The sequence below is a fragment of the Cicer arietinum genome, chromosome 2, assembly GCF_000331145.2.
Source record: "Cicer arietinum cultivar CDC Frontier isolate Library 1 chromosome 2, Cicar.CDCFrontier_v2.0, whole genome shotgun sequence".
Lineage (NCBI taxonomy): Eukaryota > Viridiplantae > Streptophyta > Magnoliopsida > Fabales > Fabaceae > Cicer > Cicer arietinum.
Window position 1 is genome coordinate 6,685,485 of NC_021161.2, and position 14,483 is coordinate 6,699,967.

Below are 14,483 nucleotides of genomic sequence, written 5' to 3' on the forward strand. Positions count from 1 at the left end.
TTGTTGAGATGGAAAAACGCTTTGTAAAAAGTGATAAGGCTGAAACAAGTTCTTTGCTTCAGAATTTAATTTCCATGAAGTATCAAGGCAAGGGAAATATAAGAGAGCACATTATGATGATGTCCAACATTGCTTCTAAGCTTAAAGGTCTAAAGCTTGAGTTGTCAGATGACTTACTCATTCATTTAGTATTGCTGTCTCTTCCTTCGCAATTCAGTCAGTTTAAGGTGACTTATAATTGTCAAAAGGAGAAATGGACTCTTAATGAGCTCATTTCATTATGTGTGCAAGAAGAGGACAGGCTGAAGCAAGATAGGACTGAAAGTGCTCACTTTACTAGCATCTCTAAAGACAAGGGCAAAAGGAAAAGAATTGAGGAGCCCAAGAACAAAGCTGCTGCTAAGGGTCCAGAACAAAAGAAGCAGACTAAGGATAACAACTGCTTCTTCTGCAGGAGTTCTGGACACGTGAAGAAGGATTGTGCCAAATATCACGCTTGGCGTGTTAAGAAAGGTATGATTCTGTCTTTGGTCTGTTCTGAGGTTAATTTAGCTTCAGTACCTAGAAACACTTGGTGGTTAGACTCTGGTGCAACTACTAACATCAGTGTTTCAATGCAGGGTTGCCTGAACTTCCGAAAGCCTAGTGATACTGAAAGATGGATCTATGTAGGAGATGGGAAGAAGGTAGAAGTTGAAGCCATAGGAAAATTTAGATTATTATTAAGTTCCGGTCATTATTTGGATTTAAAAGACACTTTTGTTGTACCGTCATTTAGACGGAATTTGATCTCTATTTCTTATTTGGACAAATCAGGATATTATTGTTCATTCGGGAATAAAGAATTTACTTTGTCTTTAAATTCGAATGTTGTTGGAACCGGTTTACTTTCTGGTTATGATAATCTTTATTTGTTGGAAACTGTGGCTAACTATAATGAAACCTTGAATGTGGAATCACGTGGTACTAAGCGGAAAATTGACAATTTCAATTCAGGGGTGCTTTGGCACAAGCGTCTAGGTCACATCTCTAAAAATAGAGTTGAACGACTTGTGTCAGATGGAATTTTAGATTCCATTGACTTCACAGACTTTAACGTTTGTGTAGCATGCATTAAAGGAAAACAGACTAAAGATAAGAAATTAGGCGCATATAGAGCTACAGACGTCTTAGAATTGATACATACGGACATCTGTGGGCCATTTCCAACTCCTTCTTGGAATGGTCAACAATATTTTATATCATTCATAGACGATTATTCTAGATATGCCTACCTTTACCTAATTCACGAAAAGTCCCAATCAATAGACGTGTTCAAATCCTTTAAGGCAGAAGTTGAGAATCAACTTAATAAAAGAATTAAAAAGGTCAAATCTGATCGTGGTGGTGAATACTACGGCAGATATGACGGTTCAGGTGAACAACGTCCGGGACCATTTGCCAAATACCTAGAGGAATGTGGAATCGTCCCACAATACACTATGCCGGGGTCACCCAGCATGAATGGTGTAGCTGAAAGACGAAACAGGACTCTTAAGGATATGGTAAGGAGTATGATTTGTCATTCCACCTTGCCAGAGTCACTCTGGGGAGAGGCATTAAAAACAGCAGCATACATTCTTAATAGAGTACCAACTAAGGCAGCGGCTAAAACACCTTATGAGCTTTGGATTGGGCGTAAGCCTAGTCTGAAGCACCTTCATGTTTGGGGATGTCCAGCTGAGGCAAGGCCTTATAGGCCGAATGAAAAGAAATTTGAACCCCGAACAATTAGCAGCTATTTTATAGGGTACTCAGAAAAATCAAGGGGCTATAAATTTTATGATCCTAATTTGAGAACAATTTTTGAGACGGGAACGGCAACGTTCTTTGAGGATATTGAGTTTGGGGGGAAGATTAAGGTTAAAGATTTTGTCTTTGAGGAAGAATCGGTAACAATTCCAGAACTGATTCTTCCACCAATTGACTTTCCCATTATTGAACAAACTCAAGATGATCTGGTTGTTCAGGAAGAACAAAATCCAGATCAAATTCAAGATCCTCAAGAACAAGTGCCTCAAGAGCCAGCTCCATTGCGGAGATCCACTAGAGAAAGGAAAAATGCTATTTCGGATGATTATGTAGTATTTATCAATGAGGTAGAGGAAAATGTTGGCATGACGGAAGACGACCCAGTCAACTTTCATCAAGCCATGCAAGATTCTCGTTCAGATAAGTGGATCGAAGCAATGAATGAGGAGTACAAGTCTATGCAAGACAATTCAGTTTGGGAACTTATCCCATTACCTGAAGGAAAGAAACCCATTGGTTGCAAATGGATTTTTAAAACCAAGCGGGATTCCAATGGTAATGTGGAGAGATATAAGGCACGTCTTGTAGCTAAGGGTTATACTCAAAAGGAAGGGATTGATTATAAAGAGACTTTCTCTCCGGTTTCATCGAAGGACTCTTTAAGAATAATCATGGCTCTTGTTGCTCACTTTAATTTGGAGCTTCATCAAATGGATGTAAAAACAGCTTTTCTCAATGGCGACATTGATGAGACGATCTATATGGTGCAGCCAGAAAACTTTGTGTTGGGAGACCCAAAGAATATGGTGTGCAAACTAAGAAAATCCATTTATGGGCTAAAACAAGCTTCTCGTCAATGGTACCATAAATTTCATCAAGTAATTCTCTCATTTGGTTTTGAGATGAATACAGTTGATGATTGTGTGTATCATAAGTTCAGTGGGAGCAGACATATTTTCCTGGTCTTGTATGTTGATGACATACTGCTTGCCACTAACGATATAGGCATGTTGCACGAAACTAAGAAATTTCTATCAAAGCATTTTGAGATGAAAGATCTTGGTGACGCCTCTTTTGTATTAGGAATTCAGATACACCGAGACAGATCTCGAGGTATTCTTGGATTGTCACAAAAGAGCTATATCGATAAGGTTCTCAAAAGGTTTGGGTTACAGGATTGCAAACCAGGGGACACCCCAGTTGCTAAGGGAGACAAGTTTAGTCTCAAACAGTGCCCTAAGGGAAGTTTGGAAATTCAAGAAATGCAAAAGATCCCTTATGCTTCAGCTGTAGGGAGTCTTATGTATGCCCAAGTATGTACGCGTCCAGACATAGCGTTCATAGTAGGGATTTTAGGCAGATATTTAAGCAATCCAGGTCTTGACCATTGGAAAGCAGCCAAGAGGGTCATGAGATATTTGAAGAGAACAAGAAACTACATGCTCACATATAGGAGGTCAGACCAGTTAGAGATCACTGGGTACTCTGACTCGGATTTTGCGGGATGCCAAGACAGCTTAAGATCAACTTCAGGCTATGTCTTTCTGTTAGCTGGTGGAGCAGTTTCTTGGCGTAGTGCCAAGCAAGGTCTTACTGCTTCATCAACCATGGCAGCAGAATTCGTAGCAATTCATGAGGCATCTGACCAGGGCATTTGGCTGAGAAATTTTGTCACGGGGCTGCAAATAGTTGAAGGGATTGAAAGACCACTCAAGTTGTATTGTGACAATAGATCAGCAGTCCTGTATTCTAACAATAATAGGAGCTCAACCAAGTCAAAGCACATTGACATTAAGTTCCTAGTTGTTAAAGAGAAGGTACAAAGTGGACAGATATCCATAGAACACTTAAGGACAAACTCCATGATTGCGGATCCACTCACTAAAGGTCTACCACCCAAGGTCTTTCATGAGCATACTGCTCACATGGGTGTGCTACAGTTTGAGGAATCTTGATTTTAGTGGGAGTTTCGTCCATTATGTAATTCATGTTCTATGTTTAATTGTAAAGTACAAATACATTGTATTTGGACTTTCTGATCAGAAATAAAGTTTAAAGTATTCAGTTTTTGGTTACTTTGTACATTTAAGTTATGGTATGATCTCATTCGATAAAGTAGGACCAGTTGAAAATTGACATGCATTGACCAACTTCATGTAATTTTCATGCTACACTTTTCATAATGGGTCTATGTCATTTAGTTGTGTCAGTACGGGTGATCATTGATGGGTTTAGTTATGCTTATTATGACGAAAGCCTCTTTGGTTCCATGTGCTGATATGATTAATGGACGGGACAATTTGGATTATACTCAAGGTAATTATAATGACATTTTTTACGTCATAAAGTCTAACACACTCCTAAGGATACATGTGTGACCAGTGGGAGATTGTAAGATTTATGGGTCACATATGTAATTAATTAATAAAGTGTGTTAGGGTCATTATATAATTAGCCAATAAACTAGGGGTCAAATAATATATAATAGTTTATGGCTAAAGAGCATAATAGTTATGAAAATTAATAGTGTAGATATCAGGCAGTTTCTAATTTAATGAGGGGCTGAATTGGAAATACTGCAATTTGGGATATAACTAATAATAGTTATATATAGGGGTTATGGTCCCCAAGGCAAATACAATAAGACTGTTCAGTCTCACAAACCCTAAAGGAGAAAACTCTCTGGTTCTCTCTATCCCCATCAAGAGAGCAAGTTCTTCAGGGTGTTTTGCTGAGGAAGATCACCCAACCCATTGGTTCTATCATCATCATCGCAGGATTTCATTAATGGCAATTCCCACAGGTACGCTTCCGCCTTTGGCTATTCATCATGTAATTGACATGGATTGTTGAGCACAACGTTATTAGAGTTTTTCCAACAATAATTTCTTTCACTTGCAAACCTCTGAGTGATTATGCTCTCACAATAATTCTATATTAAATGTTATCACTAAATCAGCTATAAGAATCTAAAATAAATCAAAACAAAAATAAAATATCTAATTAATTTTTAATCAAACAATTAATTCTCATTAAACCATTTACAGTACCTTAGGAAATAACAAGATTTATTGTCGAGTGTGCTTTCAATCCAAGTGAACAAGTACAACAAAACTTAAGAGATTCTACTATATCACATTGATGAAGTTGACAAGCTAATGTATATATATTGAAACATTACAATTTTATTAAATGAAAGAAAAAACCGAAAATGTTAGGCTTTTAAAAAGATAATTTCATACCATACCTATTTCAAACTAGTGGCAACTTTATTCCTCACGTATGTTGTTATAAAATAGATATCCAATATTCATGTTGTGGTTGCACTTTTTAGTTTCTTAAAGAAGTCTTATAATTTATCTATATAAGTAGATTATAAAGTCTCTTTTGAAACCTAATTTTGCAGCTGAGAGTGTATGCAAATAAGTATTTCGAAAGAAAATTGAAAGCAACCACAACAAACTACCCTTTTTTTAGAGATAATTTTGATGAATATCAAAATTAAAGTTTGTTTATTATATTGTTTTTGTATCATATCCTACATATTATTATATTGACAACTCTAACACTACAATTTTTTTTTTTTTGTATATTTAACAATTTAATGGAATATTTCTTATAAAAATTATGTGATGATATTATTATTTTCAGTAGAATGGTAAATATCAAAATTTAACTATATTAATTATTTTTTTAACTAAATAATGGTTAATATAGATATATAAACATGCCTTATTCACTTCAGATTATAAAAAAAAAAAAAAAAAAAAAAAAAAAAAAATTTTTTCAAAAAAATTGTTTTCCTAATTTTTGATGATATTATTATTTTCAGTAGAATGGTAAATATCAAAATTTAACTATATTAATTATTTTTTTAACTAAATAATGGTTAATATAGATATATAAACATGCCTTATTCACTTCAGATTATAAAAAAAAAAAAAAAAAAAAAAAACATAATAATCTTTTCATAGACATTGATTTCCTAATTCTATATAACATGAAATTCACCTATTAAAAAAAGTACATGAAATTGACATTGAGTATGTGATTTTGTTCCTATATTTTCTTAAAAATAATCAAGAGTTAAAAAATTCATTAAATTTATGAATACAATCTCCCTATATGAAAATAAATATTATCAATTAAACATTAAAAGACATGATTTGTTCATCATCTTCTTTTACTTTTGGTTAAATTAAAAACATATCATCCAAAAGAGGAATAATTTATTCCTATCATTTTCAATAATTTCAAATAATCATCCATTAGCAGTTTATCATCAATTTACCATTAACAAAAAGATATCAATTTTACACTTTCTAATAATTACAAATTATAAATTACAATAATTACAAATTCAATAGTCATTTTGTCGTGCATATTCAAAAGTGAATGAAATTGACTGGTTGTAATTTTTGTTGGTCTAATAGGCATATTTAAATTTTGATTATGCTGTATTGTACCCATATTAAATAATATATTATCACCCAAAAAAAATTAAATTATTATTTCAATAATAAATAAATTAACCCTTTGTATCAAAAAATTTAATCCTAAGAAGCGCTTATTTACAGCACAATAATCCATCCAAATCACTCGCTCTTTTCTTCAAATAATGCATAGATCCTCCTCTATATAGATTTGATTAATTAAGCAACTATTGAGATGCAGAATACATAGATCTCATGCAGAGGTGCGCCACGTAGCAATCACGACACCGGAACAACCGCCATTACCTCACCGTAGGTTGTCTCTCCACGAATCCAACACTTTCCTTTCACACATTATATGCCACAATGAGCAATTACATGGCGAAACGTTTATTCCTCGGACTCTCTACCACATTCCGAAATTGCCCCCCACATGTTCGACGTTATTACCCAATCAATAAAACACGTTCTTTCTCTTCTTCTTCTTCTAAAAAATTTGGATTTGTTGGTTGGTATTTGTGTAAGCTTCAAGCTTACCCGGTTATTACAAAGGCTATAACTTCCTCCGTTATTTTCACCGCTTCTGATTTCACTTCACAGGTAACAACAATAACTCTTGCTTAGGGGGTGTAACTACCACTTTTCCTTTCGTAATCTAACACTCTCGTATTACACAAATAATATACATAGCGCAATAAAAAATATAGGGAAAAAAAAAACAGCTTTTGGTCTCTGAGAAATGAAAAATATTACTCTCTCACTTTCAAAATAAGTGTCTTTAAGATTTTTGCATATTAGAAAAAGAGAAAAGTTATTTTAACAAATATTATTCTTATTAACTGTTGGTTGGGAAGTAGTGCACATAGTAATAATTGAATGATAAAATTGGAGAAAAAAAAATAATTAAAATTATGTGGAAAGCGAAAATGATATTCATTTTGAAACTATTTTTTTTGTTAGTGACATTGATCCTTAAGAATATAAAATGTTGGTCAAGTTTGTCTCTAATGTGTTAGACACTAAAGTGTTTTTAAAAATGATGGATCAAATTGACTCACATTTGAGATTCAAGAATCAAATTTGTATTTAGGAACCAAATAAATATTGGTGTTTTTTGTTCGGGAGCAATTTGAGTGTTTACTCTCAGTAATATTATTTATGATGGCCGTTGTAGTTACAAAACGAAATTGAAAACTTGCTTATCATTAAAGTGTGTATAGTTTGGTCATGTCTACGGCCGTTCAAAAAAGTGTACATAGTTGGTTATGTCTATATCTAGAAAATATCTCATTGTATGTATATTGTATCTTAAATATTTCAGAGTATCTTAGAAGATATCTTAGATTTTAAATATCTAGAATTCTTTTGTGCAATAATTAGAGTTGCTTCTGTGACTAGGAAGACATAGGTTTGAGATGGAGATTAAAGTAGACCAATGATAACTGTAGCATATGCAACTACTTTTTGAAAAAGTTGAGATGCGGAAACTAATTTCAACTTATAGGAGAATGATAGGTAATTATAGTTAGTTAGTTAATTTTAGTTAGTTAGTTGGTTAAAGGGATGGGGTTAGGAAAACAAAATAGAACTTGTGAGAGGATAGGCGCTTCATATTACCTCTGGAGTATATTCTACATTCATACCTCTAGGTCATATTGAGCCAGAGGTGTTCTCTAACAAAATATTCTGTACTTTAAATCTTTCACCTAATACTAGTTGATGCTATGTTAGGGTATAGAAATCGGGATAATTAGGAGTTTGTTAATTGTTGTGTTCCTAGGTTGTTAGTAGTTGTATAGGTGTAAATGTTTTGGTGTTTCTGTTAAATGTTTTGGTGTTTATGTTTGCATCCGTTAAGAAAATGTTTAAACAAATATGAAATAGGAGTTTACCTTAGACCTAATCCCTATCCTAATGTATTGGAAGTCTTTAAATAGATGCTTCCACCACCTTTGAAAGGATCTTTTAGAAACTTTAGAAATTGAGCCGTGTAAACCATTGTAGGAGTGTATCCGCTTTTGTGTATCATTTTAAATATTAGTGTTCTTCCTCTAAATCCTTGAAATCCAATTATTGGGCTCCTAACATGCTATTAGAGAAGTAGTTTGTTGAACCTAAAGTTACTGCAGACTTCTTTTAAAATTTCTTTTTCCATAAGTGCTGTTTGAGAAGTTTATCTAAACAAGCTCATACTATGTTTGCATCCGTTAAGAAAATGTTTAAACAAATATGAAATAGCTTTGAGTTCAAAGGATTTTCTATATTGTAAAATTCTCTAATTCATTTTGTTATCACAAGATATTGATTTAGTCTTCTGAAAGGTTACTTCAATCTAAAAAGTTCACCAGCCTTGGCTAAACATTTGACATCCAGACTTATATGTATGATTGAACTGGTCGGCATCGCATCATTAAACATCAGTTCATCTTCTCCTAATTCAGTTTGCTGTTAGTATTGTGATTTCACATTTCTCAGCTGGCAGCTACTATTATAATTTGTAGAATGACTGAAATAGCTTTTTGCTTACCATATCCTTCAATAAATTTGATTTCACAGAACCGTATGTCTGTTTTTATCGTAGGATTGAAGTTGCTGGATTTAAAAAAAGTTATCATTATTTTGATTATTATTTTGGTCTGTGTCTTCACTAACCTGTATATTTATTCATGTTAGATGATTACATTACCATCTTCTGCTTCGTACGATTTAAAAAGAACATCTCGCATGGCAATATATGGTTTGCTAATGTTAGGGCCATCACAACATATGTGGTTTAATTTTCTGTCCAAGATATTACCTAAGAGAGATGTGCCAACAACCTTGAAGAAAATTTTAATGGGGCAAGTTGTGTATGGACCTACCATCAATACTGTTTTCTTCTCCTATAATGGTGCTGTACAAGGTAATTTTCATATTTTGAATGCCGTCTTTTCTTAATTCTTCAATCCCATGAGTTTATACGATAGTTCACAAAAACAATTTTCAATTGATCTTTGTTTTTCACTCCCATATAATCTGTAAAATCAGTTGTTTAAGATTGTGCAAAATCAGGTTTCCTTATGTGTTTCATCTGTACCTCTATATCTCATTCGAGACACAAATTTAATTCTCACAAGGAAGAAGACCAACAAATAGAACTTGTAGGATTTCAAACTCTTCTTTCTTTTGAATGGCTGTGTATTAAAAAATCAAATGTTGTGTTAAGTAAATGTACTAAAACTGGTGAATGCCATTCACATACTCATGGCACTGACAATGTGTATCACTTAGTAAAACCAACAATAGAGACTAAAACTAGTCACTTTTAAACATTAAATGCTATACTTAAAACATATTTGAGTCTTAATTATTTGTTGGACAAGCATACATGACAATTTTTTCACTCATTTTTCGCAAAAGAAGCAAGGTCATTTGGTGATTCGTTTTATTTTATTTGTGTTTTTGCCTGAAGGTTATTGGTTATTCTGAATTTGTTTTTGATGCCAAAATCAGGTGAAAGTGGGCCTGAAATTATTACCAGGCTGAAGCGAGATCTACTTCCAACATTATTAGCTGGCGCCCTGTTTTGGCCTGCATGTGATTTTGTGTTATTCAAATTCATTCCAGTCCATTTACAGGTATATATACATTTGGATGAAATGTCTTTGTATGAACTTAATTTTCTGAAATAACTTAAATTTTAATTCGTATCTTCAACACAGCAGTTACTTTCTGCCTTCTGGCTTTTTAGCTAATGTATCATTCTCTTTTATAATCGTTGCAGCCATTGATGAATAGTTCCTGCGCATATGTGTGGACCATTTATTTAACTTACATGGCAAACCGAACGAACTTGACCGATGCGTAGCGCTTGGTTTGTATATATATAAGTATTTAAGTGTTCTCAATAAATCTTTCATTGCTTAGTATAATAGGCCTTATCTGGCTGCAAAGATATGTGACAAGAAGTCCGTAAAGTCTAACTCAGCTAGCAAATTGCAATATTGTCAGGTTGGATATCATCATCTGGGTTCGAACCCAAGATCTTGTAGCTGTGTGTGTAGGTCCTAGATAGTGTTTGTCATTTCGTCAAAAAAATATGAGACTAGAATACTCAAGTCGTGGTATATGTAAGTTTATAAATTTTGTATCAATTTGGTATTCAATATTTTTTATGTATATAGCTGGTACTTTGTTTATGTAGTTTCCCTTTTTAATCTGAAGTGAATGTATTTTGTTGAAATGATTTTTTTCCTTGATAATTGCATAGCAAAACAGTATTAAAGTCATGTTATATTTACACTCTTTACTCAGACTTTATGTTTGTCACTCAGATACTGTATTGAGACTAGTTTTAACTTTTAACCATTCAGGTAATAATTTCCCTATCTTTAAGGTGGTCTCTTGCATATAAGTTTTTGAGGTCCTTGTCCGTCCTCTATGGTGCTGCAGCTTGATGCAGTCTAATTTCAACTATTAGTTTAATTTAACGGTTGAGAGATAATGTTATGTCATTGGATTGATACAATTTCCTTGAGGTTGCGAATGTCAATTAACTTTGATGTCAGGGGTCATTTACTGTATGTAAATACTTTTTATTTTCATTTTTTTAAAATTTGTCCACATTTTAAAATTTGTCCACATTTTAAAATTTGTCCACATTTTAAAATTTGTCCACATTTTTTTAAAATTTGTCCACAATAAAAATATCAAAAAACTATTTTTATTATTTTTCAAAATGTATTTTTATTAATTAATATTTCATTTATTTTTTATAATAATGATTTACTTCAAGAATCTCTTGTCAAAATAAAATAAATACACATTTTAAAAAATAAAAACAGAAAACACTTTTACAAAGTTTCCCATTTGCTTTGTGTAGTAGGTGCTTTTAAAATTGTGTTAGATGGATCAATTTTTCAATTACTTTTTATAAGATCAAGTTTTGATTGAATATAAAATTCTTTACTCTATTATTAACCGTCGTATGTGTTGCCTCTCATCTGAATTTTAAATTCAACAACATAAAGGATATTAAAAGTTGTAAATAAAATCGAAACTCAAAACTGATCTATGTCATAATTTTTTGTGAAAAAGAGCATGAAAAGATAAAGAAATAAGAAATATAATAGATTGTTTGGTCAATAGCAGACCTTTGTTGAGACAAGAGAAGTTATGACCACTCCAAAGTCCCTAACATTTTTAAAAAAAGTTACAAAAACAATATAATCTTCAGCAATTTGGTTTGAATTTTGGAAATAATTTGTAAATTAAACTGGCTATCTTTTTTGTTCTCCTAAACAAATATATTACACTTCTAAATTGATTTATTCTTATTAAAACCATGGTAAACCATTTTGAATCATTTGTCTCTTTCAATCAGATTTCACAGCAAAATATAACTTTCCACAGTGACAAATTATGTCATCACTTAATGAAACTAGCAATGAAGTTGCAAGAACTTAGAACTATCTCCATTCATGCATCATCAGTTCATCACCCTCCTTGAAGTTGAAAGACATAAAATGTTTATTTCTGTCTTTACAAAGTCTACAAACCTTGCATGCTTCCACCGCATACACAACATCAACAAATTGCTTAAAAAGTACATACCAGTAATGTAACTACTTTTCGCGATGCAACAACAGAACAAAGTTCCAAGTTCACAAGGTTGTATTCAGATTAGACAACAAACCTTCATTCCTGAATCTGAACAGGCTCAAAACCCCTATCAATTGAAGCCTTCACAGCATCCACTATAAGTTGTGTTTTCCTACTAATCGTCGGCCATTTCTTCTCAGGTTTCGAGTTGTTGAATTTGATTTCCGCCACCAAACGAGAAAATTCGCTTACCATAAGCACTTCCTGAGGGAGATTGTTTTCTATTACATGTTTGTTTGGCTCAGAAGCCCACTTAGTTACAAGATCATCAAAGCTTGATTCTGAAGCTGCATAAAATGATGCTTTCTTTTCATCATAAGGGATGATGAAATCATGAACATGAAGTGTTCCTTTTGTCCCAACAGCAGTTATATCCATTGTTAGGTTTGACAAAAAAGAGCAATATAATGTTGCTACTTTTCCATCTTCCCAGTATAAAGAAGCTCCACAAGATAATAACACTCCAGCTTTATTAAGCACCGGCTCGCGTGTTGCTTGTACTGTTTTCGGTAATTCATAGTTAGCAGCCAACAGAATTGCCCTAACACAATACCATCCTGCATCACCAAGAGAGCCAAGAGCATCCAGATCCGGCTTCACACGAATGTCGTTCTCAAGAAAATTGGGATCAGCAGCAAATGTAAAACAGGTGTGAATCTGTGTAACTCAAAATCAAACCATGTATTAGTGTAGAACATGTATGCAAAGGATCTGAGTAGAGTATAATACAGAATCATAAGTTCATAACAGTTGATGAACACTTTATATAAATACAAATTTTATGTTTAAGATTTTGATTGAAATATATACACACTGCAATAATCAAACTCTAAATATAAAAATACATTAACAGGAAATATATCAAAAATACAAATAATAAAAAATAGTTATCTCACTTAGACTTGTACACTAACTATTTTTTGGCTCTTAATTTTAGATCTAACTAATAGTTAATACTCAAAAGTCTAATAAACAGTATTATGATTTAGTTAATTTTGTGTTCACATACCGATTTAAGATGACCAAAACGGTGCGCATCAGATAGAAATTCGAACATAGAAGCGGTTCTAGGATGATGAATCCACATAGTACCATCCATGAATTGCACTCCACTGGATTCACACGCTTCCGTAATCTCTTCAAACTCAACAGCATTAAGAGCAACAGGCTTCTCCAACAGCACGTGTTTACCTTTCCGAGCAGCCATAACCGCCCACCGCACGTGCAAGCTAGTTGGAAGCGGAACATAAACGGCGTCAACGTTTTCGTCGTCCAGAACGGCTTCGTACGAGCCGTACACTTTGGCGCCATCAGGGAAGCCGTTAGTTTTTGCGAAGGTTTGTGCCTTTTCGAGGGAGCGGCTTCCGATGGCGTAGAGTGACGCGTTCGGAGAGAGTGAGATGGCGCGTGAAACTTTTCGAGCTATGTCGGCGCAGCCGATTACGCCGAAACGGATTTTTCGTGTTTGTGACATTTTCGTGTCGAGTTTTTGAATGGAAAGGAATGAAGAGATTAAAGTTTTGTAGTTTGAAGAAGTTCGTGGTCACAAGAGATAAATCGGTGTATAATATAAAATGGATAATATATTATTATTCTCTTCAAATAGTTTAAAATTAATTTAGAAATAAATAAATACAACTTAACTGCAAAACTAAAACACATCGATACGATACGAGTATTGCAGATACAAAGGTACGTCATAACATATTTAATGTTAATGCAGTCTTTTTTTCATATGAATAGAGAGATTATAATTAATTAAATTATTAGTATTCTTATGTTTTGTATAATGTTCTTGTGGTCGTTTAGATTATTTTACACGGATGGTTAGGATTGATTTAGAGTAGTAATCTATAAATGTGTAATGTCGTCTTATAATAACTAATGAATGAAAAAGAATATTATTAATTATTTGTTAGCCAGTTGTCTCTTTTTCTTAATTTAAAATCTCAGTTTTAGAGTTTTGATAGAAAAACATTCTAAAAGTGAATTGTACTGTGGATTACCTTTGTAAATGAATTATTATACTCCATCCCCACTAAAAGAAATTAAATAAAAATTCGAGTGTCGAGATAATACTTGATGAAACGTTGAAGAATGAAAGATAATAATATATTGGTAATGCAATAGCATATATAGAACACAACAAAAATACAAGACTTTTTATTGATAGATTTTTACTCTTCCACGGAGACAGTATACTCCTTATTTTTCTAATCATTGATTCTCACGACTCCTCTTTTTTCAGGGTCTGCCCCAATTAGGAGCCACAAATACACAAACAAAACTACATTGACCCTTTAATTTAACACATTTGTTGTCGAATTTAACCATTCTTGATGAATATTTAATCCGATCAACATGCTTTTGTGGAAATTTACTTTCAATCATGATACCACTTCATGTTAGGGTTGAGCATCAAGTGATCTGAGTGCATTCAAACTCAATTTCGATCAATCTTTGTTCGATTAGTAGATATTAACAGTTTATGCAATTGGATTGATTCGAGTAATGAATTTCTTATTCTTAATTGGATTTTTTTTTTAACTTTTTATTTAATTTATTTTCGAATTCATGTTTTTTAAAAAAAGAAATATCGGACTTTCAATATTTTTATCA

The 14,483-nt window shown here is 33.0% G+C and overlaps 2 protein-coding genes across 3 annotated transcripts; one reads left to right on the forward strand and one right to left on the reverse strand.

Annotated features, from left to right (window-relative positions):
* Positions 1-6,325: 6,325 nt before the first annotated feature.
* LOC101496598 (uncharacterized) lies at positions 6,326-10,457 on the forward strand. Of its 2 annotated transcripts, XM_073365011.1 has the most exons (5): positions 6,326-6,824; positions 8,898-9,126; positions 9,717-9,841; positions 9,988-10,077; positions 10,215-10,457. In XM_073365011.1, the coding sequence occupies exons 1-4, from the start codon at positions 6,591-6,593 to the stop codon at positions 10,069-10,071; spliced, it is 672 nt and encodes a 223-aa protein (XP_073221112.1). In that variant the 5' UTR covers positions 6,326-6,590; the 3' UTR covers positions 10,072-10,077; positions 10,215-10,457. The 2 variants fall into 2 exon arrangements, with proteins under 2 accessions (XP_073221112.1, XP_004489899.1); XM_004489842.4 differs by having other exon boundaries at positions 9,988-10,457.
* Positions 10,458-11,708: 1,251 nt separating this feature from the next.
* LOC101496920 (uncharacterized oxidoreductase At4g09670-like) lies at positions 11,709-13,614 on the reverse strand. Its single transcript, XM_004489843.4, has 2 exons — positions 12,874-13,614; positions 11,709-12,521 (listed from the first exon to the last, which is right to left on the reverse strand). The coding sequence occupies exons 1-2, from the start codon at positions 13,336-13,338 to the stop codon at positions 11,901-11,903; spliced, it is 1,086 nt and encodes a 361-aa protein (XP_004489900.1). The 5' UTR covers positions 13,339-13,614; the 3' UTR covers positions 11,709-11,900.
* Between the last annotated feature and the right edge of the window lie 869 nt (positions 13,615-14,483).